The following is a 25,619-nucleotide window of genomic DNA, read 5'->3' on the forward strand; positions in this document are numbered from 1 at the left end:
CTCGGTAAATACACAGTATCCTGTAGTGGTGGATTCAAAAACTACTTGATGAGTTAAGTATCTTACATCCTTAGGCAGCGTGTTTGTGGTGTGAGAACATTGGTGCAAAGTATCTCTCAGTTAATCCTGTGTTTCATGCTCGCACAAAACACATTAAGATTGATTATCATTTTGTGAGAGAACAGGTCGCTGCAAAGCGTTTGGATATTAGGTTCATTAGTACTTCATATCAGATTGCTGGCGGACTTACTAAGGCACTCCCTGTGAAGCAAACAATGATGTTTAGGAACAATCTCAACTTAACAGGTGTGTTGTGATTGACAGGGGTGTTAGAATATGTGCGGCTTTAGAGTCTAACACCGATCCCATACAGTGGTATGCAATGCCTAAGACTCAACTAGAGATCTCATGCAATGGCTGGGCTTGGCCACCGCGGTTATAAGATGTGCTCACGACTACTCCTGTCCACTTGGCTATTCTTAGATTATAATCTTGTGGTTGTAATTAGATCATAGTCATCTTGTTGTACAATCATAAGTGCCACACTAGGGATTGCTCCCAGCTATATTAACACGTAACAGTGAGCCTGAAAAGACATCACGTTAAACCCACTTTTACACCAACGGCATTTTGTACGACAGATGCGAGAGTTAAAAAACCATCAGGCAATGAGTCGCCCAGGCCATGTGACCGCCGTACGCCGGCGATCTGGAGCGGAACACGCGGCCATCATCGAGCGAGCGACGGCGCATGCCGGTCGACGGGGCGGGCCTGGAGGCTTGATGGCCGTGTCGGGGCGGGCGTGCGTACGAGGGCGGTTGCGGCCGAATTTACTCCGCGCTCCATGCATGGCGTCGTCCGTTCACGGCCCGGCGCCCCCTTGGATTCGATGCTACGAAAGCTCACCGCCGGCTGGCATGCATGCTATTGCTATGGCCTCCGGGTCCGGCCGGGGCGGCGGGGCTCTCCATCGCATGCGTGGATCACCGGCGGAGTAGTAATGGCGCGGGGCGGATCGCCACCAACCGCGCGGCGAGCGACAGTAATGGCGCTCGTACGGTGTACCGTGTACTACGTGTGCCGACTGACGACTGACGGACGGGCCGAGGACGATGGCGATGGCGATGGCGATGGCGATGGCGATGGCGATGGCGATGGACTCGCGCGGGCCGGGCACTCACGTAATTGTACGTCTTGACAAACCAGCACTCACTCCCCCGTCACCAATCTTCACTGTGCACTCACACATGGAACAACAGGCTCCGATCCGGCCGCTTTTGCTTGCATCGCAAACTTTGGTGCTGTACTGGTGTGGTGCACTGTAGGGCTGTAGGCCATTGGTTTGCTCTTGTCTGTGAGTCTGTTTGCCGTAGTTTTTCTTTGTCTTTTACTATGTGTATAAGCAGTGATAACAGGTTTAACAGAGAGAAACGTTGGCAGCTAGTAGCAATTAAGCAAGCATGGTAGGCTTGTCTGGTCGATGAGAATTTATCAGGATAGTAATGCTTGTGAGATTAAAGAGCGACAGCCGCTAGTTGTACACCGTGCGTGATGCTCTCTCTTACTTTTTCTTGTAGCTGTAGGCCATATGCCGTTGCCATTGGGTTTGGGGGTTTTGGTGCTCACAAAAATTGGAAAAGGCAGACATGCATGGCACGCAAAAAAGGTTGTTTCAGGTTTCTCTGCAAAAGATAGTCAATCTGGCTGGCATTTCCTTTTCTTTCCTTTACTCTTTGAGTACTACTGATAAAAATGTATAGGACATTAGTGGTAATACTAAATAGCTAAGCATTTTTAATGAACGAACGAACGTAGCAAAAGATAACGCTAATCTTTTCCGCTACAAAAAGTGCTGGTAAATGCTACCTGCAATTTTCGCTCGGATTTTTGTCCCGTGTATATTAACATGTTCACATGCACGTTGCTCCACCACAAGTCCACAAGGACCACAGTTCCGTGATGACTGCCGGGCACGTCACCAGCTCTTCAGTTCCAACAACACTTGCTCCTGATCTGCAGCATCCTGTCTGAACTCTGGAGAGGAGAGTTTCTGTTGCTATGTTGCCCAAGCAGGAGGACACCGTCCTAACTAACAGGCCCAACTTAGCTGAATGGTGTCAATGTGTCATTTATCTGTCATGACGAGCATTCATTTCGCATTCACCTCCACAAACATCTCCCGAACATGGGGGCGCCCTGCAGTTCTTCGGCTCAAACGTTTCAGACTTTCAGTGCAGTGCAGTGCATTACACTCCCTTGCATCCTGCATCCTCCCATCCCAAGGCGTGAATACGGGTAGGCACGCTTTTGGTCTCGGCGCTTTCGGCAAAGCGTCGAGGACCGGACAGCCCCAGCCCCCAGCTCGGCAGCTCCTGTTGTAGTGTAAAGACCAAAGAGCACCCGACCAAGGAAGCGGATCAATCGGAGCGTACGAAGAAAAGAGAAGAAAAGCACGAGAAAAAATACAAGCCATGCTCATCATACAGCTGAGGAAAGTATGGTGCCTTGCCTTACCTTACCGTGCAATAATGGCGTCGTGTCGGTCCAAACGTCTAGTAGTACTGTCGCAGTTCTTAGTCAGGAAGGAGTTCAGGACTAGCTGGCTTATCATCATTCATCAGTAGGTAAAAAAGGACACGTTGTGAGACGCAGTACGTAGATCATTGCAATCCCGGTTCCTGAGAGCATGCATGGCAAAGGGAGACATCAGTGTCATTGTCAAAGTAAAAGTTTGCTACAATAATACTACTTGAAACCTCGCTAAAGCAGCACGGTTTAAGAAAGAAGAGAATCTAATCCCAAGAAAGCAGAAAAGCATCACACAATCTGCTGCTTTGTTTTTTTTTTAATTTTCCCTCCCTGCCAACATAAAGGGAGTGATGGTATTTGTGTCCGTGAGAGGGAAAGCACTGAGCAGTAGTAGCACTACGGGCTGGAGCGGACTGCCATGCCATCCCTTGTCCGTTGCCTGCTCCCCTCTCTCCGGCTCTCCCCGTGTCCAGCTCAGGCTTTGGAGACACCACCTGTCCGTTGCTCCAGGCGCCTCTTCCTCTGCCACCCCCGTGATGCTCTGCGCCGCAGCACTGCTAGGCGACACTCGCCGAGTGAGCTCTGTCAGTGACTGACCGAGCGAGCGCTACAGCACCGGCAAGACAAGCGAGCATAGACAGCAAGGAGGAGCACGAAGCCCGTTCTTCCAACGGTCGTCTATCCGTTGTTGTTCTGATGTCTTCACCATTGATCTGAGCTCCGAAGAAGGTTGGGTTTCCTGGCTGGCTCCTTCATCGCCAACTGCTTCGGCGACTGCACTGCAAGGTGACATTCACTTCGTTTCACAGTTTTCTTGTGAAAGTACTACTGACGATCTTGGCGCCAAGTGGTAGCGAGTATTCTGTGAGTTTCGTTGCAACTGGGTAGCAGCACGGGTTCTCATTGATTTCTCCTCTACACATTTGGAGGATCGGGCTTGTTCGGCTGGTATTAAAGTCGGCTGATAAGCTGGCTGAAGCTGATTTATTGTAAGAAAAAAATACTAGCTGATAAGCCGGCTGATAAGTTCAAACGAATAGGTCCAATAAAACAGCTTTAGTCGGCTTATCAGCCGGCTTTAATATCAGCCGATCAGTCCCGCAGGTCAGTTGTGCTCAGGTCCCGCAGGTCAGTTGTGCTCAGGTCCTTGGAGATTTGATGAGTCCACTTCTGTTTTCTGGCGTCCGATAGCTGTCTCAACTTCCAATCAGGCAGCAGCTTTGCTCGGCTTCTCTTTTTCTTTGCCTCCTTACCTTTAAACCTCTGAACTTTAGCTCCTCTCATTTCTACTGCTGCTGACCAAGTGGGAGATGAGCTCGTTATCGTTAGTTTTGCTTCCTGATGATGTTTTCTTCTCCTCGTATTTACCCACGTTTGGCTGTTCATTCTACTGATGCTGTCACTGTTCTCGGATACAGGAGAAACCGGTACAAGATCAGGCAAAGACAGCCCCAGCTTCGCTGATAAGAGCTTGTTGTGCTCCTGTCGTTCGTGTTTCTCGATAAAGAGCATAGCGAAGCAGTAACCACGCAGTGTTTCTTGGTCGAGAAATCCTCTCCAATGGCGAGGCCGAACCATCTCCGGCTCATCTTCTTCCCGGTGTTTCTTGCATTGATCCAGGAGACCACGCAGCTCCAGCCTTCGCAGGTATGGACTCTGATCAAGATCCAGCAGCTCCTGAACAGCCCTCCAATGGTCAGCCACTGGCGCCGCAGCACCGACTTCTGCGGCGGCGACATGGGGCCTACGGGCACGGCCGCCGTCCTGTGCTACGGGGACACCGTGACGCAGCTCCACATCGCAGGCGCCGCGGGCGCGCCGCCTCTGCCCCGGAACTTCTCCATCGGGGCCGTCGTCACGACGCTGTCCAGGCTCCCCGACCTCAAGGTGCTCACGCTGTCCGGGCTCGGCCTCTGGGGCCCCCTGCCGGGCAAGCTCGGCCGGCTCGCCTCGCTAGAGATCGTCAACATGAGCGGTAACTACCTCTTCGGCGAGGTCCCAAGGGGCATGTCGCGCCTCGTCGGCCTCCAGACGCTGGTCCTCGAAGACAACATGCTGGGCGGCGAGGTGCCAGCCTGGATTGGCGCGCTGCCGTCGCTGGCCGTGCTGAGCCTGCGGAACAACAAGTTCCAGGGCGCCGTGCCGGAGTCCCTCGGGAGCGCGCCGTCGCTGCGGTCGCTCGTGCTCGCGTCCAACAACCTGTCCGGGAACCTGCCGGACATGAGCCGGCAGAGCAACCTCCAGGTGCTCGACGTCGGCGGCAACTCGCTCGGGCCGGCGTTCCCCAGGCTCGGGAGGAAGGTGGTCACCGTGGTGCTGAGCAGGAACAGGTTCGGCGGCGGCCTCCCGCCGGAGCTGGGCTCGTTCTACCTGCTGGAGCATCTGGACGTGTCGTGGAACCGCTTCGTCGGGCCGTTCGCGCCGGCGCTGCTCTCCCTGCCGTCCATCCGGTACCTGAACATCGCCGGCAACAGGTTCACCGGGACTCTGTCCGACAAGGCGCCGTGCGGCGACAACCTCCGGTTCGTCGACCTGTCGCTGAACCTCCTCATGGGGAGCGTGCCGACCTGCTTGAGGTCACCTTACAGGAAGCCGGACACGGTGGTCCTCGTGTCCACCAACTGCCTAGATGACAGCGACGGTTCGCAACACCCGTCACCGTTCTGCCAGAACCAGGCCCTGGCCGTGGGGATAGTGCCCGGCAAGGAGAAGAAGAAGATCGCAAGCCAGGCAGGCTTCGTGGCCGGCATTGTGATGGCGATCCTTGTCGCCATTTCGGCTGTGGGTCTCATCGCCTTCTTCGCTGTGAGGAGGGCAGCCATGAAAGGTTCGGAGGCGAGGGCTCCCACAGTTTCGGGGGAAGAAAGTTCTTCGACTGGCTACCCTTCCAAGTTGCTCGCCGATGCACGTATGCTCTCGAGTTCTTGTGCACAAATTAAAATTGCTTCTTTGGCATTTCATTTTGATGCTGCAGTCGCTAATAACTTCAGTTTTTCTCTGGTAATTTGAAACAAAAAAGGATACATATCACAGACAGTGAAGCTGGGAGCCCTGGGGATCCCATCATACAGATCATTCTCTTTGGTCGAGCTTGAAGCTGCAACCAATAACTTTGAAAACTCTCATCTGCTGGGACAAGACTCCCACGGCGAGGTATGGTGTCGTCTTCTTGGTTGCTCAATTCACTGTCAGCTCAGAACTAGGACATCTGATGTATGCAGTTTACCGTCACCTGCTCCAATCATGTTCATCAGCTACCTAAAGCGAATACGTGATCATTAAGTTTTCTTTGGAAGATCTTTCAAAAAGTTTTCTTTTGGAACACCATGGAAGCACACACATGTAACATGAACATCTCTTGTTTTACTGACAGATGTACCGAGGAAGGTTAGGCAACGGCACGCCAGTGACGATCAGGACTCTGAAGATGAAGAGGAGCCGGACTACCCAGAGCATCAACCGTCACATCGAGACGATCTCCAGGCTCAGGCATCAGAACTTGGTCAGCGCTCTGGGACACTGCTTTGAGTACGATCTCGATGAGTCCACTGTGACCCAGCTGTACATCGTGTTCGAGTACGTGCAGAATGGGAACCTGAGGAGCAGGATCTCGCGTAAGCTGCCGGTTACTCTCGCTTTCGTTTCACTTGCTGCTCTGACAGTGAAATGAACTGAATGTTACTAATGTGTTGCTTTCTGAACTGAATTTCTTTCAACAGAGGGGACTGAAGGGTGTAGGCTTACCTGGTCACAGAGGATATCGGCTGCCATCGGTGTCGCCAAGGGTATCCAGTTCCTGCACGGAGGGATCATACCTGGCCTAGTTGGAAACGATCTGAGGATCACGAACATCCTTCTGGACCAGAACCATGTCGCCAAGATCGGCAGCTACAACATCCCGATCCTAGCAGAGGCCATGAAATCCGAGCAGGGAGGAGCTGGAAACAAGTTCCAAACTGAAAGGTAGGAGTTCTCAAAATGGCAGTCTTACACTACCGTCCAGCCGGTTTCAATCAGTGTGATATGTGACTAATCACAACATGGTTTGCTTTTTACAGTCGGATGAAGAGCGATAAGGCAGACATCTTCGACTTCGGGGTGATCTTACTTGAGGTTGTGTCTGGGAAGACCATCACATCCATGTATGAAGTGGAGATACTGAAAGAACTGGTACCATCACTATCTCTGTACCTGACAATGTAAAACTTAGCTAGTGGCATTGCACTGGGTCAGTCAACTGAATGAGCCTCCCTCAATGCGACTTGCAGCTGGCATGGGCGATTGCCGACGAGGACCGGGTGAGGAGGAGGAGCTTCGCAGACCCCGTGGTGAGCAAAGGGTGCTCGGACGAATCGCTGAGGACGGTCATGGAGATCTGCCAGAGGTGCCTGGCCAAGGAGGCGTCGCAGCGGCCCTCGGTGGAGGACGTGCTATGGAACCTGCAGTTCGCCGCCCAGGTGCAGGACGACTGGGAGGTGGATGCCTGGAGCAGCAGCGGAGGAAGCTCAGTGTCGTCGTCGTCCAGGGCCACCAGGTCGACCCGACTACACTTGAGCAGATGATCAGGTGCTTCTCCAATCTCCAGTAAAGCGGTCGCATGATCTGACGATGGAAACGCTGGCCAGCCTACAGCGTGTCTCTGATGAGATGCTGAGGCCCCCAGCGGGATCCGCTCAACTGAAAATTCTGGATTATTTACATATTTACCATCATTATGATGTGAATGGTATAAAAAATACCATGTCAGTGACACAGCGTAAGATGTCATCCATAATAATGATAAATATGTAAATGCCCCGAAAATTCTGCCCTCCCCGTGGTGCACACACAGACTAGTGTGCGTTGTGCCACTGTAGGGTTCTTTTTTCGCTCCTTTTTCTTTTATCATCATATCCCTATCTATGAGTACAATAATGGTATGCCTTTGATTTTCCCCCCATTGGTAACACAATAATGATGTAATAGGCATTGCCTTCTACGTTCTGAATTTTGTGATCACCACGTAACTACTGCTGGAGCGACCATTTAGGGTTTAGGAACATGAACAAACAGGACGAACAGCCTCCACAGGAGCACCTCGCGAGAGGCCGTTCGTGCAGCGAGAAAGAAACATATGATGTTTCTGCAAACCTAGCATCAACTTGGCTTAGCTATATATCTTTTACAATAGCACCAATATTAGAGTTCATGAAACCGTTCACAACTACATTAGGAAAACCGGCAGGCAACAGTACAACAGGGGACTGAACCACAAGAACACAACAGTAGCTTTGGATTTTTAACGGTTTAAGCCGATAATACAGACTGATGAAGCAGGAAAGGCGGGTGCTTATTTGCACCATCTGGCGAAGCGGATAAAGTTTTAGTCGGCTGTCCAGCTCTGCTCCACAACCTCGCGGACTTTGCGGTTGTACTCACGCTTGTTCTCGCTGAACATTCTGGCTGCTTCAGAGTTCGCAGGAGAATTTGGGTTTGGGTCACACAGCAGGGACTGCAAAGGAAAGGCAACAAGAAATCAGTACATCATTTTGATATGTTGAGTACCGATGTCCCAGAACTACCTTTTGGAACTGGTGTGACCAATATAAATAAATATAAATTCACAAAACAACCATAAAATGGATAGGAGGTCCTACTTCCATACTAGGATCAAACAATGGAAAGCATTTGCATTGCTGGGTACTTTTTCCGCAAATTTAAAGCATGTGTTTCATTAAGAGGAAAGGATGTAGTTTGTTACAAACAGTGTCTCGAACCGTCAAGGATGGCGAGGAGCGATCCTAGACCTCCTACACAGACCATGACATTGGCACGTCACATTGCTGGGTACTTATTGGAGGCATGTTGCTCATGTGGACATATACTGGTGGTTTGGTCAACCACTTCAATTACAGAATCAATAAAATATACTCCTTCCGTTCCAAAATTGTAATATTTTACTATGTATCTAGACATGACGTATATCTAGGTGTGTAGCAAAAGCTATTGTGCATAGAAAAGTCAGCAATTCGGAATGGAGGGAGTAGATGGCTTGTGACCAACCTTTTTCTAGTGACATCAGGTAATGGGGGAAACCATTTTCTTTCTTTCACTGTTCGTATGGAACTGGAGTATTTATTCCAAAACCATATGGCAATTGAAATTATAACAATGTCAATTCAGTTAGGTGGGACCAATCGCATGAGCTTTCTACTGGACACAATAATCCATTAGAGCAATACAATACACAGGCAGTGATAGAACAAAATGGGGGTTATTTCAACATGATAGGTTGAGTGACAAAATGAGCAATACCTGAATGGAGGTCAATATTGCCGCAACATCATATATAGGGCTCCACTGGTTTTGTAGGATGTCCAAACAGATGCTTCCATCCGCATAGACTGAAAAAAAATGGTATTAAGCCACTTATTGTCAATGTATTCAGGTGTCAATATATGAGGATAATTTAGTTCCTTAACATCTAAAGAGAACATACTGTTTGGGTGAAACATCCTCGAAACAAACCGAACAGTTGGAGGTTTGTTGGGGTAATCTTCTGTAATTTGCAGAGTCAGCTTGAACGTGCCTGCAAGTGTAGACTTGACATACGTTAGCGAACTGACAGTTAAAATCAGAAAGCAGCCAGTTCGTTCTGCTGCCAATACAAGACACGAGGTGAACCATGTCTACTGTTCTAGCACACTACAAACTACATTATGATTGATGTTCACCGATATCATAGAAAAGCCCAAAATAAATGATTGAACTAAGCTAGTCGATTGTGGCATTAACAAACCAAAATAAAGTATATGTACAATGGAAGGAATATGCTGAAAGATGTAGTAAAAAAACAACAATCCAAATCACATAAGAGAAAAACTGAGTTTTAGTCCTTCAGGCGACGGAAGGTCGGTATTTTTTCTGTCAACAGATGTTTTTTTAGTACCAATACACTTCTACTGGGGAAGGGTCCCGTGCTCTCGTGAATCACATAGGTGCTTTTATTTTCCTGGCAAATGATAGTTGTGTATTTATCAATCACAAATGGTTTCTCTAACTTCTATACTGACGGTGCTTGCATTGTGATATCACATAATTCTAATGAGTTGAATCAACCAAATAGAGGTTAACACATTCATGCCAATACAGTACCGATGTGAAACAACCTGGTACAGTGGTACTGAATAATTGAAGCCATGGCCCATGGCTATTGACTAGCTAGTAATGATTTACAGTAGGTGCAGGGCTGCAGGATGTAGGCTGTCCTCATTAGCTACTGTGGCAGTCAATATCTCAGAGATTCAATTTACAATCCCAAGTTCTATAACCTTGCTCTGTTATTGGCTATATAATGAAGGACAGACTTACATAATCCCAAGTACTACGATGCCTGTTCTCTTATTGGCTGTATAATGAAGGACACAAGTTGTACCACTTGGCCAAAATGTACATATCCGCAGTTGACTAGATAATTTTCATGCCAATCAGACACCCCTTCCCTTTAGCAGCTTGCGACAACCCTTACCATTAAAGAAGGAAACACAAACCATCACAGATCAAGCTCCTTACTTTTTTGGTAAATGGTACATAAGAGATGACGCGACTGTAAAATTCCAACATCAGGAAAGCATGCAAACAAAGCACGGACCCTAAGTAGGCAGCTTGAAGGGGCAAATAGTTGTAGTTCATTTACATTTGTCTGCATGCTATCACACTCAATTATTGAAGACTGTGTCGTTGTCCAAAACGACAGGAACTATGGAACCAGGTGGAGGAGCTCAGTGACTCAATTTACATCCCCAACTTCCCAAACACTATAATGCTTGATCTTTTATTGATGTATAATTAAGGACAGAGATGCACCAATATGCTTGGCTAAAATGCACATACCCAGAGTTGACTAAATAATATGCCAATCAGACACGCTTCCCTTTGGTAGCTTGTGACAACCGTAAGCATTTAAAGAACAAAATAAAGGTGTTACAGATCAAGTCCATATACCTATATCAGAAAAGTATGCAAATAAATGCACGGTTCCTAAATAGGCAGCTTGCTATAAGCTCGTAGGGGTAAACATTCATAGCTCGTTTCCATTTATTTGTGAGGTTCCAAATCAAACGAGAAATATGGCACCTATTGCACGCAATTATTGAAGACCATGTTGATGTCGAAAACGACAAGACTTATGGAACCAGGGGAAGTGCCTCGGTAACTCAATTTACAATTCCAACTTCCCAAGTGCTATGTTGCTTGTTCTTTTATTGGCTGTATAAGAAAGACACAGATGTAGCAATGTGCTTGGCCAAAACGCACATACTCAGAGTTTGACTATTAATAACTTTCATGTCAATCAGACATGCCATCCCTTTGATAGTTTGTGACGACCGTTGGCATTAAAGAACAAAAAAAAAGGCATTATAGATCACGCTCTTTACTTTTTTGGCAAAAGACACGTAAGAGATGACACAACCACAAGATTCCTACATCAGGAAAGCATGCAAACTAAGCACGGAACCTAAGTAGGCAGCCTGTTCTTAAGCCCATAGGGGTTAACATCCACAGACCGCGGTTTGTTTACATTTGTTTGCATCTATGCTTCGAGATGCCAAATCAAACGGGAAATATGGGACCTATCACGCACAATTATTGAACAATCGGCATAAGGTAGAATTCAGTATTTCAGTCAACCAATCACCAACTAACGAAATTGGCAGTACCCAAAGTGCAGACAACAGCTATTGAGCAATTACAGATCGAGGCAACCTAAATCGGATGGTCTCACCTCCATCCCACGGCGTGTCATCCGGCCTGCAGAATAGCAACAAACAACAAGAGCAAAAGCACAGTCAGCACCAAAATCCACCAAACGTATCGTGGCCTCACACCTCACTAGATCCTTAGGCTAGCAAACCTAACAGCACATAAATAGGCGGCCTGATTACCCGAAGATGACGGCGTTCCAGAGCATGATGTTGTTGTCGTGCGGCGCGCCGCTGATGCCGGCGGGCGGGTCCTGCTGCAGCCGCTTGAAGTCCCGCATCAGGCGCTTCCTCGCCGGCGTCGACATCTCCGCCTCCCAGTCCCAGACCCTAGCTCAGGCCGCAGCACGCGCGCGCGAAGCGACCTTCGCACGCCTCCGCTCCCTGGGTCTCCGGTCTCCGGTCTCCGGTCTCCCGTCGTCCCTTCCACCTGGTACGAGACGCGAGAGGAGAGAAGCTTCGGAGCGAGAGGCGGGCAGGTGGGGGACGAGCCGGGTGCGAAAAGGAGTCGTCAGGCTATAACCGACGCGGAGCGCTAGCGGCGTGACGTGACGTGGCCCCTTCCCCCGGGTGGGCGAGCGGCCGAGCTCGCGTTACCCCCACGCGCGCCTCGCCTCCTGAGTCACTGATGGTGTGGGTCCTAGCAGCGCTGCGCTCACCGTTTTCGTGCCTGCCCGAGCGCCTCCACTCTTCTCTGAGCAGTGGACCCCTGTATGTAGGGCCAAATTGGCAGTGTGGACGACACCTAGCAGGTCATGCTCCGCGTGAAAGCCGCTTTATTGGTACGCGAGGCAAGCTGACCATGCCTCGTGGGCCACGTAGGAAAGTAGGTTCCCTGGGCCCTCATGCCGGTGCCGGCGGGCCAGCCGGGGCCCGTGGTGGACTCGGGTGCCGCAAATTGGACGTGGACGGTGCAAAAGGTACGTGGTGGAGCCCGCAGCTGGGCCACGGGCTCTGACTCACGAACGTCTCCTCACGACCTCACCTAATCCTTGCGAGTTTCTTTTGACATGACAACATGACATGCTCAATAGCGGCAAGCATTCCTCTGATCCATTTCTCAGGGAATTCATCCGTGTGATCGGGGACATTTCTTTCTTTTAGCAATGGACCGTCTACACAGAAAATATAATCAGCCTGCTTAGCTACACTTTTTGCAACGCTGTGCAACAGCAACTGCTGCAAAAACTACAGTAGAGAGTAGAGTAAAAATAGATAAATGTGGTGCACAAGCCGCCGCAACAGTTGTAACCCTGTGAAAACTGCAATCGAGGAGGTTAATATGTTGCATATGCGACTTGAAAACTTAACCTAGCTAGACAGCATCCCAGTTGTTTATTTTTAAACACCTAGCTGATGAGCTAGCTATCAGATTGCAATTAAAACAGGCTCATTTCCTTCTTCTGCTCAGAATATACTTCGTATCCATTATACTTGTTTCCCTAGCTTGATGGAACAGCAAAATTTGTTCATCTCAGAGGAAAAAATGTTCCACGGCTAAGGACAAAAATGCTCTAGCAGAGGAAAAAATGTTCCACGGCTAAGGACAAAAATGCTCTAGCAGAAAGAAATAGGGTGGAACATGGTCCATTTCAGTCGCACCGAGCAAAACAAACCCGAAGCGTAGCAGATGCCCCCACGAAGACGAAGGGGGCGTTTGGATCTCCAGCTCATCTCACCTTGCAGGGCAAGGGGAACTAGAATGGACATGTTGTCTGTTTCCTTGGCCCGCCTGCCCCGTTTCCTGCGCAAGCAAGGTTTCCCTTGCTAACTTGGGAGAGCCAGGGCCTGCTTGGTTTCCTTGCCGCGCACTGTTGTGCCTCGCTGGGCGAGGGTAGCGAAGAAAGGCAGGGTTTGGTAATCTTGCCTGAGCATGTCGTGGACAGTGCAGGCAAGGTTTGCCTTGCTCCTTCAGTAGAGCCAAATTGGGTCGCTTGCACGAGCAAGCTCCTTGTTGTTGCCGCCGGCTCAGCTGGGCGAGGCGAGGCAGGCCTCTGCCAACAACCAAGCAACCCCCAACTGTCTCACCTGGACTGGCAAGGCTAGCTTTGCTGGATGAAGTCAGGCGAGGAAATTCAGCAAGCAAACCAAACATATCTGAAATTCAAATCCATTAAAAAATTTTGGACCCGCTCCAGACCAGAACCAGAACCTAAAGCCCATACGAATCCTTGGGCCAGGCCGGCAAACAGCCCGCTGCATCCCACAATCCGGCTAACCCCTGCGTGAAACCGTGGAACTTTTTCCCGGATATTTCTGCGTTGGACCTGGGAGCCTGGAAAGTGGAAAGCGTCGCCGGCTCGCCGCCAAACTTGCTGGTCGCTGCCACGTCGGTCCAAACCAAATCCATACCTCTCGGCTCGCACCTCTGCATCGCACCCTATCCTCCGCAGTCCTCACCACCCTCTCCCCGCCTCCCGCCTCCGATCACCGCACCGGCGAACTCGGCGAGCCGCTCGGCGCTGCACGCCAAGCTGGGGATGGCCGCTGCGCTCGCGAGCTCGCCGCTTGTTCACCTAACCGCCTCCCGCCTCCGCCTCCCCAGGCCCCGGGCCTCCGCTTCGAGCTCCGCTCCAGGCTGTTGGAGTGGCGTGTGCCTGGGATGGAGGCTGACGGTCGGATTGAGGGCCGTGAGGCGGTGTGACCGGCTTCGATGCTTCTCCACCGACGGGGGCAGCGAGGAGGAGGGGGAGAAGCATGGCGAGGAGGAAACCTCGGCGGCGGCGGCGGCCCCGGCCCCGGCTGAGACACAGGTAGGCGCCGCGGAGGAGCTGGCATCCGAGCGGAGCCGGTCGGGGAGCTTTTCGTCCTCATCCTCGTCGTCCGGGGTAACACTCAATTTACTCAAATGCACGATTGATCAACCTTTGCAATGAAGGAATAGTCACTTACTCGGGGGGTTTGCTTGTTAATTTGTTTCTGTTGTGAGGCATTGTTCCATCGATGGGGTAATGTATTGAGGGGGTAGCTGTGGGCGTTGGGTTTGCTGGGGAACGTGTGCCTTCTAGAGAGTTTTGTGTGGGTGTAGCTTTGTATTGACTATTGAGTTCAATGGCATGTTTGATAATTCACTGGCCAGAGCTTTTGTGGCATGAGCTAATTTTTCACAATTAGAGCTCGTGGCTAACTTATTGGTCACTCACTGTTGATTTTCAAATGGAATTCTCATATATACTGCGTGTACTAGTTGCTGGTAAGGATATTAGAGATTTAGAGTAAATAATAGTACTGGCACATAGGGCGCGTTTGAATTGTTGCCCGCGGAAGCCCAGCCTCATTTTGGTCGTTGACCGTAGGCAAGGATATCATTTGGACGGCAGCCGAGATTTGGCTTGCCCTTGTTCCCGTGCCCATGCCGCATTAATTTTTAGCCCAAGCGCGGCCGATTCCTCCGCCAATTTTTGGCCAGCCAATGGTTTGGCATGGCCTGCACGCGGCAACATCCAAACATGCCCATAACATGTGACATTCCAGACATACTTAATCCAACCTAACCCTGGTGATGTAATACGTTTGCCCAAACTGAGTCGCTAGGTGCGTACTTGCGCACAGGCACTATCCCTCATAGGGTTGGTCTTGAGTTAATTTTGGGCCCTAGTATGCTGCCGGAATTCAATGCATCATTGCAATTTCAATGGTCTGTTCTTTTCACTTGATATTGCATGTTTAGCATTCAGTTTTGACATATGGGTGGGAAGGAACAAGAGTGCGCTTGTTCCCTTGATTAGTGATCACAGTAAAGTGCTAATGTATCTAGTTTAAAAGATTCTGGCACTTCACGTTGGGTTGTATTAAAATTGTACCCAAACATTGGATCTTACCGTGTCTCTCTGTTATCTGACAATGACTGTACAACTACCTTTGTTTTATCCTTTACTTGCTGCAAGGTCCAATTGTGCTTTTATGTAGTTAAACCTGTCTTAGCTCATTCTTTTTCTTTTGAAATGATTAATCTAATTCTTTGTCTCTTTGGTTGTCTTCAAATTACACGTTCCTTATAATCTGTAGATAACTTTGTGTTAATACTATGCGCATGGATACTTCTTTATCTCTAAACCAGTTCTGCTACATTTTACTTTGACCAGACTCCTGGTGTATCAAGCGAGCCACCACTGTTGAGTTTTAGTGTTGATAATATCGATACAGTTAAACTGTTGGAACTTCTAGGCCCGGAAAAGGTTGATCCAGTTGATGTCAAGGCAATTAAGGAAAAACTCTTTGGCTATACGACATTCTGGTTGACAAAAGAAGAACCCTTTGGTGATCTCGGTGAAGGAGTTCTTTTCATTGGGAATCTCCGTGGGAAGAGGGAGGAAATCTTTGCAAAACTTCAACGGCAACTGCGTGAACTTACTGGTGACAAATACAATCTTTTTATGGTGGAGGAACCTAATTCAGAAGGGGATGACCCACGTGGGGGACCACGTGTTAGTTTTGGTTTGCTTAGGAAGGAAGTTTCTGAGCCTGGACCTACTACCCTGTGGCAGTATGTCATTTCTCTGTTACTTTTCCTTCTCACCATGTTCTCCTGCGTTGAGCTAGGAATTGCATCAAAGGTATGCTTATCTTACTCTTCGTCTATTGTATGGTACTTCATCTTAATACACATCAGCTTCAAGTTGCTTATGCACTTTAGTTTTATGCAGATTAGCAGTCTTCCACCAGAAATTGTTTCATATTTCACTGATCCAAATGCTACCGGACCCCCTCCTGATATGCAACTTCTGCTCCCATTTGTGGAATCGGCTTTGCCAGTGGCTTATGGTGTCTTGGCTATCCAACTATTCCATGTAATTTGTACCTTAAATATGTTGAGCATCTGTTTGTCCATTAGTTTCTATTCATTTATTAGTTATTTTTAACCTGTAAAGAAGCCATGTGAAAGCATAAGACCTTTTCGATCAGTTCAATGCACCATGTTTTAACCGCTTTTTTATGTGGCCTCTTCTTTTGGTACGTTTTAATTCTACCTAATATGTCGCCTTTCTGCATGCAGGAAATTGGACACTTTTTGGCAGCATTCCCAAAAAATGTGAAACTAGGCATTCCTTTCTTCATTCCGAACTTCACCCTTGGAACTTTTGGTGCAATTACTCAGGTTAGTATTTTCTTAAAGGAAGTCAAATCTATGGGACTATGGGAATTTCTTGGGCAGCTGGACTTGAATGTATTCTTATTTCTAGATTGATATTGATCAGTAGCATGCTGTGAGTGCATCTTGATAAGGCCATGTACTTTAATGTTTTCTTCTATATTAGCTGATTTAAAAGCTACGAACGTACAACCTACGACATAAACTGTAGCATACCTCTTTTTCAAGACTTTATATAGTTTACCGAATACAATTAAATAATTCTAATGATGCTTACTGTCATCAATTGTCAGAGGTATGCTCTGTAGTTTCATTGCCACGATAGCAATCAATCTTTTTTGGCCTTAACAGGTCCAGTTTCTGCACATTTCTGGCCGTGCATTGAACAGAAGACTGAAACATGTGTTAGTCGTTGAATTCTTACTCTTGGTAGTAGCAGAATTCTTACTCTCATCGAGAGAGGATGACACTAGGAGTTGGGGCAATTTTCTGGTTTATTTTCAAATGTCATACCCACCTGAGGGGTTGGGGATACATATTTATAGGCTGCTAGCCAGCCAAGCATATGTCAAGATGCTAGTCTAAGATGCTAATATGTTGTCATAATATGTTGTCCTCTAAGATGTTGTCCTAAGATGCTGTCCTAGCTAAAGACCAGCTGCAAGGATGCTGTCCTCTCAGTGTCCTCTCAGTCAAGATGCTGCTGCAGCCAGCCCCACAAAGACTGCCAACAAAGACTTATCCCATCATTCTCCCCCTAAGTCTTGTGTGTCGTCTTGTGGAAAAGTTGAACCATCCCGGTCCTGTAGCAGAGCTCAAGGCACTTGATCCTCCCAAGGGGCTTGGTGAGCAGGTTCGCAAGCTAGTCCTTGGTGTTGATGTAGCTCGCCTTGATGCTCCCTTCCTCCAAACAGCCTCGGATGAAGTGGTACCTCGTCCGAATGTTCTTGCTGCGTTCATGGAACACGGGGTTCTTTGCCAGGGCCAGAGCGGACTTGCTGTCCACCCTGAGCTCCACCGCTCTAGTGTCTCTGTCGAGGAGATCACCGAGCAGTTGAGCGAGCCAGAGCGCCTGAGTCGAAGCGGTGGAGGCCGCTATGTACTCCGCCTCGCAGCTGGACAGGGTCACCACCTGCTGCTTGACCGACTGCCAGCTAACGAGACACTTGTCGAGGAAGAAGAGGATCCCGCTCGTGCTCTTGCTGGTGTCGATGTCACCGATGTGGTCGCTGTCGCTGTACCCGACGAAGTGTACCACCCCAGGGCACCTAGGGTAGTAGAGGCCGTGATCGAGAGTCCCCGCAACGTAGCGGATGATCCTCTTCACAGCCTGCTGGTGCTCCGTCGTCGGTCGCTGCATGAACCGACTAACGTAGCCGACGGAGAATGCCAAGTCCGGCCGTGTATGGACGAGGTAGCGAAGGCTCCCCACAAGACGTCGGTACTGCGTAGCGTCCACCTCCTCCGTCGTGCTATCACGACTCAGCTTCAGCCTCTCCATCGGAGTGAGAGCTGGGTTGCAGTCGGTGAGCCCAGCTAGCTCAACGACACGCTTGGCGTAGGCGGTCTGTCGAAACGTGATCCCGGAGTCATCCTGGTGCACCTCGATTTCCAGGTAGAAAGAGAGAGGCCCCAGGTCACTCATCTGGAAGGTAACCTTCATCACTTCCTTGAATGCCGCCACCTCCGCATCCTTGGTGCCGGTGATCACCAAGTCGTCGACGTAGACACCCACCAGCAGAGCATTTCCTCCACTGCCCCGTCGGTAGATGGCCGCCTCGTGCGGGCTTTGCTCGAAGCCCATCCCCTTTAGCGTGGAATCCAACTTGGCATTCCACGCCCTCGGTGTCTGCCGTAAGCCATAGAGGGCCTTGCACAGGCGGAGCACCTTGCCCTCCTTGCCGGGGATCGCAAATCCCGGCAGCTGGTGCACGTAGACCTCCTCCTTCAAGTCGCCGTTAAGGAACGCTGACTTGACGTCCATGTGATGAACACGCCAGCCCTCATGGGCAGCTAGCGCAAGGAGGAGTCGCATAGACTCCATTCGTGCCACGGGAGCGAAGGCGTCGTCGAAGTCGACCCCCTCCTGTTGCACGAAACCTCGTGCCACCAAGCGAGCCTTGTGCTTGACGATGGCGGCGGCTTCATCCCTCTTCAGCTTGTACACCCACTTAAGGGTAATCGCGCGGTGACCACGAGGAAGGTCAGCAAGCTCCTAGGTGCGGTTGTTCTCAACCGCATCCATCTCCAACTACATCGCGGCGCGCCATGCCGCGTGTCTCGGCCTCCGCAAACGACCGAGGCTCGCCGTCGTCACACGCAAGGTGCAATTGCGCCTCCAGGTCGTGAGGCACCAGTCCCGGCACCGGCTGGTCGCCGAGAAGGTTCTCCATCGTACGGTACCGCAACAGCTCGCCGTCGTGGTACGCGTCGATGCGCTCCTCGTCGTGAGAGAGCGGAGTAGCGAGCTCAACCGGGCTGTGCTCGACACGAGCTGGTGTTGGAGTAGACGTGCCCGGAGAGGTGCCTGTCAGTGCTGGAGTGCGTGGCAATGCTGGCTGTGGTGGAGCCGGCGAAGGACTCGTCGCAGCCGAGGTCCTGGCTAGAGAGCGTGGTGCTGTCGGAGTAACAGGCGCCGGGGTCGGTGGAGGCTCGGGGACTGGGGTAGACGCGCTCGCCGAAGAAGAGCTGCCTACTCCCCCAGCTCCCTCGAAGTGGACGTACTCGACAGTGAAGTCGTCGTACGTCGGAGCCAAGCCGTCGTCCACCGCCTTGTCCCACGCCCATCCTCGCCCTCGTCGAACACAACGTCGCGCGCCATGCGCACACGCTGTGTCTTCGGGTCGAGGATGCGGTAGGCCTTCGAGCCCTCCGCGTAGCCGATGAACACTCCCGGAGTGCTCCTGTCGTCGAGCTTGCTGATGTGGCCAAGCTCCTTGGCGAACGCGAGGCAGCCGAAGACCCGCAAGTGGGAGACCGCCGGCTTACGCCCATGCTAAGCCTCGTACGGCGTCCTGCCATCGAGCGCCTTGGTAGGCGAGCGGTTGAGGATGTAGACGGCCGACACCACCGCCTCTCCCCAGAAGACAGCCGGCATCCCCCTCTGCTTGAGAAGGGCCCGAGCCATCCCCACAACCGTCTGGTTGCGCCGCTCGACGACGCCGTTCTGCTGTGGGTTGTACGGCGCGGAGTAGTGGCGCTGAATGCCCTCATCGGCGTAGTACGACGCGAATTCAGCCGCCGTGAATTCGCCGCCGTTGTCGGTGCGCAGCACACGCAGCTTGCGGCCGCACTTCGCCTCCGCAGCAGCCTGCGAGCGCCTGATGGCGTTCGCAGCCTCTCCCTTGCTGCCAAGGACCATCACCCACATGTAGCGGGAGAGGTCGTCGACGAGCAGCAGGAAGTAGCGTCGTCCTCCCGGTGTGGCCGGTGTCACCGGGCCACACAAGTCCCCGTGCACAAGCTCGAGCCTCTCCTTGGCTCGAAAGCTCGCCCGTTGGGGAAAGGGGAGTCGCCTCTGCTTCGTCAACACGCAGACGTCGCAGAGCTGCTCCACATGGTCGAGGCACGGCAGGCCTCGCACCATCTCCATAGCACTGAGCCGCTCAGGGTCTCGAAGTGAAGGTGCCCGAAACGCTCGTGCCACGCCTCGTCGTCCCGACGAGCAGCGAGACAGAGGGGTTGTGCCACCTGCACGTTAAGGACGTAGAGTCGATTTGCGCTTCTGGATACCTTGGCGAGAAGGCGGCGACGACGATCCCAAATCCTCATGACTCCATCCTCAACCACCACGCGTGAACCGTTCTCATCCAGCTGTCCCAAGCTGATGATGGAGTTCCTCAACGCGGGGATGTAGTAGACTCCGGTGAGCAGCCTATGCTCACCAGACACGGTGGTGAAGATGACGGAGCCGACGCCCTTGATCTCCACGCCGGAGGCATCCCCAAACTTGATGGAGCCTCGGACACCAAAGTCAAGCTCGGTGAAGAACTCCCGTCGACCGGTCATGTGATGGGTGGCGCCGGTGTCGAGGCACCACCCGTCAGTCTTGTCGTTGCCGGAGCCGTCGCCGAGGAGGGCGTGTGCTTTTGGCTCGTCAAGGTGGAGGAGAGCGGCCGGTGCCGCTGGAGGTAGCTTGATGCTTGCATGTGTCATGAACAGAGCCGACTCCTCCTCCGCCTGTACGACGTGGGCCTGGCCGCGTCGTGGTTGTCGACAGTCCTTGGCCTAATGGCCAAGCTGGCCACAGTTGTGACAGGCGTCGTCTCGTGCCGGCTTGTGTCTGCCGGTGGCGCCGCCCTGGGCACCTCTGTGGGCATCACCCTCGGCACGTCCTCGCGCTTCGACCTGGGCGTCTCTGCGCGCCTTGCGCGACTTGCCACGCTTGCGGCCGCCTGTCGCGGAAGAAGGCTCCCCCTTTTTCCGGTCACCTTGGCTGGCAAGCCACTGCTCCCGAGTGAGAAGGAGCTTCACGCCAGTGGTGATGGGCCCCGAGAGAGCCTGTGGCTCATCGCTGTCGACGACCTTGAGGCGACCTATCGCTTCCTCGATCGACATCGTGGAGAGATCCAGCAGAGACTCGATCGAGCGAGCCATCTACTTGTACTTCTCGGGGACGCAGCGGAAGAGCTTTTCGACAGCTCTCTCCTCGCCGTAGGTGTCATCGCCGAACTGCACCATCTTCTGCAACAGAGTGTTGAGACGGAAGGCAAAGTCATCAACGTCCTCACCTGGCTTGAAGGCTAGGTTCTCCCACTCCTTGCGAAGTGCCTGCAGTGTGGACTTGCGGGCGCGGTCGCTGCCGATGCGTGCCGCAGCGATGGCGTCCCAAGCCTCCTTGGCAGTCCGCTTGTTGGTAAACGAGAACTGCATCTCGGGCGGGACTGCAGCGACAAGGGCATCCAGCGCCCGTCGATCCTAGTCGTAGTCGACGTCGCCGTACCGGACTGCCTCCCACATGTGCCGCACCTGGAGCTTTACCCTCATCACCGCAGCCCACTCGACGTAGTTGGTCTTGGTGAGGGTAGGCCACCCACCGCCGGGGCCGACGTCCCTAACAACAGCCTGGAAACCGTGGTAACCATGGTACCAATCCGAGGAGAGAGAGCCACGCTGCCTGTGAAGGTCGCGCTCTCCATCGACCCGTCCGCCACCGTTGCCGTGCGCACCTCCTCCAGGAGCGCCGCCGGCGCGTCCGCGCCTGTCTGGGCTGCCGCCGCGCTCGTGGGCGTGCGCGGCTCCTCCGGGAGCGCCACCGCCGTGCGCGCCTCCTCCAGGAGCGCCGTCAGCGCGTCCGTGCCTGTCTGGGCTGCCGCCACGCTCGTGGGCGTGCGCGGCTGCCCCAAGAGCGCCACCGCCGTGCGCGCCTCCTCCAGGAGCGCTGCCAGCGCGTCCACGCCTGTCTGGGTTGCCGCCACGCTCGTGGGCGTGCGCAGCTGCCCACTGCGCCGCCCGCGCTCGCGTTGCCTCCCTCTCTAGCAGCTCGAGGTCCGCGTCGGTGGTGTCGTCGGCGGAAATGGAGCTGCCGATGCTGCCGCGCAGAGCCTCGACCTCCGCTGCCGCCGCACGCGCTGCATCCGTCGCCGCCGCTGCTTCCGCCTCCGCTCTGGCTGCTACCAGCTCCGCCGCTGCCAACCTCGACGCCCTTGCCGCCGCCGTAGCGGTCTCTGTCGCCGCTCGCTCGCGTTCCTCTGTCGCGGCACGTTCGGCCTCCTGCCGACGTCGCGTGCTCAAGGCGACCGAGCGCTGAGACTACCCTGCGGACATGACGCGCTACCGGGGGAGCTGCTGCGTGGGGAGAGGGCTGCTTCAGACGAGTGCGCAGAGGGAGAGGAGTGAACAGGAGCGGCCGGAGGAGCTGCTGCTGCCGACAGCTGGGGCTGTTGTGGGGCTGAGAGAGAAGATGAGCAAGAGATGCTCATGCTACAGGATAATACGGCTCTGATACCAGTTGTTAGTCGCTGAATTCTTACTCTTGGTAGTAGCAGAATTCTTACTCTCGTCGAGAGAGGATGACACTAGGAGTTGGGGCAATTTTCTGGTTTATTTCCAAATGTCATACCCACCTGAGGGGTTGGGGATACATATTTATAGGCTGCTGGCCAGCCAAGCATATGCCAAGATGCTAGTCTAAGATGCCAATATGCTGTCCTCTAAGATGTTGTCCTAAGATGTTGTCCTAGCTAAAGACCAGCTGCAAAGATGTTGTCCTCTCAGTGTCCTCTCAGTCAAGATGCTGCTGCAGCCAGCCCCACAAAGACTGCCAACAGAGACTTATCCCATCAACATGATGCATACTTTTTTCCTGGATATTTTCTTACTTTTTATATTTACTCATGTAGTTCAAGTCCATTCTTCCGGATCGAAAGACAATGTTTGACATATCAATGGCGGGTCCTGTGGCTGGAGCTGCACTTTCCTTTTCAATGTTCTTTGTAGGCTTATTACTCTCTTCAAATCCTGTTGGGGCAAGTGATTTAGTGGAAGTACCTAGCCAACTGTTCCAGGGTTCATTGTTGCTTGGACTTATTAGTAGAGCTACACTTGGATACAGGTATCTGATACTTGATATTTTGAACTCGGTTCATTTCGAATCTGTACTAGTCATTAGTTTTTATTTTTATTTTTCCCGCAGTTCGGTTTGTCATATATTCACCACTTCCCTTACCAGTCACAATGTGCTCATCAGAGCAGTTCAAGAGGAAACCAGTCATAATGATATGTTATGGGATTCTTATGCTTATGGACCACCATTGTGGATTATACACCAACTTAGATACAAATGTCACTTATTCTATAGCAACTCCTGTTTGTATAGTTTCTGAGCACATTAGTCTGAGGACCGCCAGAGCCAACCTTAACTCCTGTTTCTGTTTTCTCTACGCTTAACTGTTCGGCTGGTGTTCCCAGCTGGTGTGTGGTGTGCGTTTGTATCAACTTCTAGCTTTCTATAAAAGCCGGGTTTACCTCTGTCAAAAAAAGCACGTTAATCTAACCATGGTCTGTGGCATGATTTGAAATTATCTACTTGGTTGTTTCTAATGAACTTATATTTACTTCCAGTGCTATGCATGCTGCTACAGTTTCGATCCACCCTCTTGTGATTGCAGGCTGGTAAAGTATCGTTCCCTAAACCCTCAAGACCTTGCAACCAAACAAGTGTTACTTTTCTAATTCTTGCAAACTTTTAGGTGTGGTTTAACTACTACTGCATTTAATATGCTTCCTGTTGGATGTCTTGATGGTGGAAGAGCATTACAGGTAAAAATTCCTGTTAAGTTCTGATTAATAAAGTCAGGATATCAGACAGCCACGCTACCAGATCTTCAGATGGTCCTCAATGCCTAACAATGTTTTCTGAACATGCTTTTCTTTCACCTGTTATGCTAAGTTTCTAAGTAACATGCCTTGTGATCCCATAAACAAGTTTAGACTAATGCCTGATGATTAAGTAATTATACTTATCTTTCACAAAATATATGTTTTGTAACTTTTGACTGCTTGTGCATCCAAGAAATCATCACTGAAATATTACTATTTCTCTAGAATACATATTATTTTCATAGGATATTGTTAGTTATTACCAAACATTATTATATTACCATGGTCCAGGAGTCTGGACATGTTTATACTACAGCAAGGTATGCTGTTACGGTATTGCAGATGCTTTTCCTGTGCCACTCCATTGTAGTGTGTCATGATAGGCTCTGATAGTTATTTGGATTGTAGTTCCATGAGAACACGTATGCATTCAAAAATCTCATCTCATTCTGTAAAAATATATTCAGTGTGAGGATTAAGTTTTTTCAGCCCCCATTGAACTTTTTAACCCAAACCATGTCTTGTATATAACTCCTCAACTCCATGAGTATTTAGCAGCAAAACATTGAACTTTTTCATCAAACAGTGTGTTTTAAGTCCACTTACATATTCAACAGGGTGCTTTTGGCAAGGAAGCTTTGTTTGGATTTGGCCTCACAACGTACTCATTGCTTGGACTAGGAGTGGTAAGTTGCTCCATCTTGTGCTTCGTGTTTCTATTGCAGTCATCAGCATGGTTTCTAACCTTTTCAGAAGTGATTTCATCCATATGCCATGCATATAATAACTCGATGATAGCGTTGATGAATACCTACTTTTATCTCAAATATTGTGTTATATCTTATATAGGAAGCTGAGTCTTTCTTAATAGTATTATTCTTTTCCCTTTTTTTATCTATGATTCTTCACTTTCAACCTTTACCATGATCTGCTGTGTGGCTATGCTTCAGTAATGTTACATCCAACTCTAATGTTCTTTCTTCTTCTTCTTTCTTTTTTTTTCTTTTTTGGGTTGTTCTAGCTTGGAGGACCACTATCTCTTCCTTGGGGTTTGTACGTGCTAATATGTCAGGTAAAATGGACAGCAAATGGACGCTTCAGATATCCACTAAGAAAAAAATTTACTATTTTGTTATTTTTTTTTTACAGAAATGCAATGACTTCATTCGTGCCTTCTTATTTGTCTCAGAGAACACCAGAGAAACCATGCTTGAACGACGTAAGCGATGTTGGAAGTTGGAGGAGAGCGGCCTTGATAGCTTCAGTGTTTCTGGTCGTTTTGACTCTCATTCCATTGTGGGATGAACTCGCGGAGGAACTAGGTGTAGGGCTTGTTACTTCGTTCTGAGATACGGTGCTTACCGATAGAACTAGGCCGTGATGTAGCTCAATTTTGTATTGAAAGGTAGCGTCCCATAGTGGAGCTGTTGTAAAGGCATGTGGAATTTCCGGATTAGGTGAGCAATGATATCTATCACCAATGTGAGTGTAATGAAATGAAATTGTGCTAAGATAGCCCATTTTTGCCTTTTTGTGAATCAAAATATAGACGCTGACGATTACCAATATGTATGCACACTTAACCATACGAATACACGTATAACAACCTACCTCTCTATGAGCATCTTCAAATGATTGGGCATGAAGTCAGTAGAAGCAAGCACGAAGTCACTAGAAGCGTCTTGCATGGGCATGAAGTCACTGGAAGCGCCTTGCCTCCTATCATAAAAAAAAAAGTTATTAAATTTCAGCGTTGGATATCGATATTAGGGATATCCAAAGCAAGAAAGTTAGTGTCCAAGCTGACTTTTCCGGATGACTCGAGATGTATTAAAAGGTCTTGTCCGACCCTAAGGCCACGGGCTCCGTCTTGCCCGACCTCGAGGCCGCGAGCTCCGTCTCGCCCGACCCCTTGGGTGCGGACTCCGTCTCGCCCG

The 25,619-nt window shown here is 50.6% G+C and overlaps 3 protein-coding genes across 7 annotated transcripts; 2 read left to right on the forward strand and 1 right to left on the reverse strand.

Moving 5' to 3' along the window:
• The first annotated feature begins 602 nt into the window (after positions 1–602).
• LOC136516519 (probable inactive leucine-rich repeat receptor-like protein kinase At3g03770) lies at positions 603–7,234 on the forward strand. 2 transcript variants are annotated; one of them, XM_066509928.1, is made up of 7 exons: positions 603–3,853; positions 3,948–5,437; positions 5,549–5,682; positions 5,903–6,143; positions 6,249–6,492; positions 6,588–6,699; positions 6,798–7,234. In XM_066509928.1, the coding sequence occupies exons 2-7, from the start codon at positions 4,090–4,092 to the stop codon at positions 7,089–7,091; spliced, it is 2,373 nt and encodes a 790-aa protein (XP_066366025.1). In that variant the 5' UTR covers positions 603–3,853; positions 3,948–4,089; the 3' UTR covers positions 7,092–7,234. The 2 variants fall into 2 exon arrangements, with proteins under 2 accessions (XP_066366025.1, XP_066366032.1); XM_066509935.1 differs by having other exon boundaries at positions 603–3,315.
• A 414-nt stretch (positions 7,235–7,648) lies between these two features.
• Positions 7,649–11,769, reverse strand: LOC136516530 (ubiquitin-conjugating enzyme E2 2-like). Of its 2 annotated transcripts, XM_066509954.1 has the most exons (6): positions 11,454–11,769; positions 11,294–11,319; positions 9,008–9,097; positions 8,824–8,912; positions 8,572–8,634; positions 7,823–8,020 (listed from the first exon to the last, which is right to left on the reverse strand). In XM_066509954.1, exons 1-5 carry the CDS (start codon positions 11,576–11,578, stop codon positions 8,587–8,589), a joined length of 378 nt encoding a protein of 125 aa, XP_066366051.1. In that variant the 5' UTR covers positions 11,579–11,769; the 3' UTR covers positions 7,823–8,020; positions 8,572–8,586. The 2 variants fall into 2 exon arrangements, with proteins under 2 accessions (XP_066366044.1, XP_066366051.1); XM_066509947.1 differs by lacking the exon at positions 8,572–8,634 and having other exon boundaries at positions 7,649–8,020; positions 11,454–11,762.
• Positions 11,770–13,585: 1,816 nt separating this feature from the next.
• On the forward strand, positions 13,586–25,210 carry LOC136516545 (probable zinc metalloprotease EGY1, chloroplastic). Of its 3 annotated transcripts, XM_066509964.1 has the most exons (10): positions 13,588–14,098; positions 15,356–15,826; positions 15,917–16,060; positions 16,267–16,368; positions 22,704–22,915; positions 23,425–23,475; positions 23,553–23,622; positions 24,300–24,368; positions 24,704–24,754; positions 24,872–25,210. In XM_066509964.1, exons 1-10 carry the CDS (start codon positions 13,751–13,753, stop codon positions 25,028–25,030), a joined length of 1,677 nt encoding a protein of 558 aa, XP_066366061.1. In that variant the 5' UTR covers positions 13,588–13,750; the 3' UTR covers positions 25,031–25,210. The 3 variants fall into 3 exon arrangements, 2 of the variants coding, with proteins under 2 accessions (XP_066366071.1, XP_066366061.1); XR_010774085.1 differs by lacking the exon at positions 23,553–23,622 and having other exon boundaries at positions 13,586–14,098; positions 24,872–24,959; XM_066509974.1 differs by lacking the exons at positions 22,704–22,915; positions 23,553–23,622 and having other exon boundaries at positions 13,587–14,098.
• The last annotated feature ends 409 nt before the right edge of the window (positions 25,211–25,619 follow it).

The sequence above is a fragment of the Miscanthus floridulus genome, chromosome 2, assembly GCF_019320115.1.
Source record: "Miscanthus floridulus cultivar M001 chromosome 2, ASM1932011v1, whole genome shotgun sequence".
Taxonomy (NCBI): domain Eukaryota; kingdom Viridiplantae; phylum Streptophyta; class Magnoliopsida; order Poales; family Poaceae; genus Miscanthus; species Miscanthus floridulus.

What these genes read in the sequence shown, in the direction of transcription:
- LOC136516545 (XM_066509964.1), top strand. Translation starts at nt 13,751, where the DNA reads ATGGCCGCTGCGCTCGCGAGCTCGCCGCTTGTTCACCTAACCGCCTCC. An exon ending in CTTTTGGTGCAATTACTCAG is followed by an intron (nt 16,369 to 22,703) that starts GTTAGTATTTTC and finishes TTACTCATGTAG; the next exon opens with TTCAAGTCCATTCTTCCGGA. An exon ending in CCTCTTGTGATTGCAGGCTG is followed by an intron (nt 23,476 to 23,552) that starts GTAAAGTATCGT and finishes GCAAACTTTTAG; the next exon opens with GTGTGGTTTAACTACTACTG.
- LOC136516530 (XM_066509947.1), bottom strand. Translation starts at nt 11,578, where the DNA reads ATGTCGACGCCGGCGAGGAAGCGCCTGATGCGGGACTTCAAGCGGCTG. An exon ending in TGACACGCCGTGGGATGGAG is followed by an intron (nt 9,098 to 11,293) that starts GTGAGACCATCC and finishes CTACACTTGCAG; the next exon opens with GCACGTTCAAGCTGACTCTG. An exon ending in CAATATTGACCTCCATTCAG is followed by an intron (nt 8,021 to 8,823) that starts GTATTGCTCATT and finishes TTTCCTTTGCAG; the next exon opens with TCCCTGCTGTGTGACCCAAA.
- LOC136516519 (XM_066509928.1), top strand. Translation starts at nt 4,090, where the DNA reads ATGGCGAGGCCGAACCATCTCCGGCTCATCTTCTTCCCGGTGTTTCTT. An exon ending in CCTGAGGAGCAGGATCTCGC is followed by an intron (nt 6,144 to 6,248) that starts GTAAGCTGCCGG and finishes TTCTTTCAACAG; the next exon opens with AGGGGACTGAAGGGTGTAGG. An exon ending in AACAAGTTCCAAACTGAAAG is followed by an intron (nt 6,493 to 6,587) that starts GTAGGAGTTCTC and finishes TGCTTTTTACAG; the next exon opens with TCGGATGAAGAGCGATAAGG.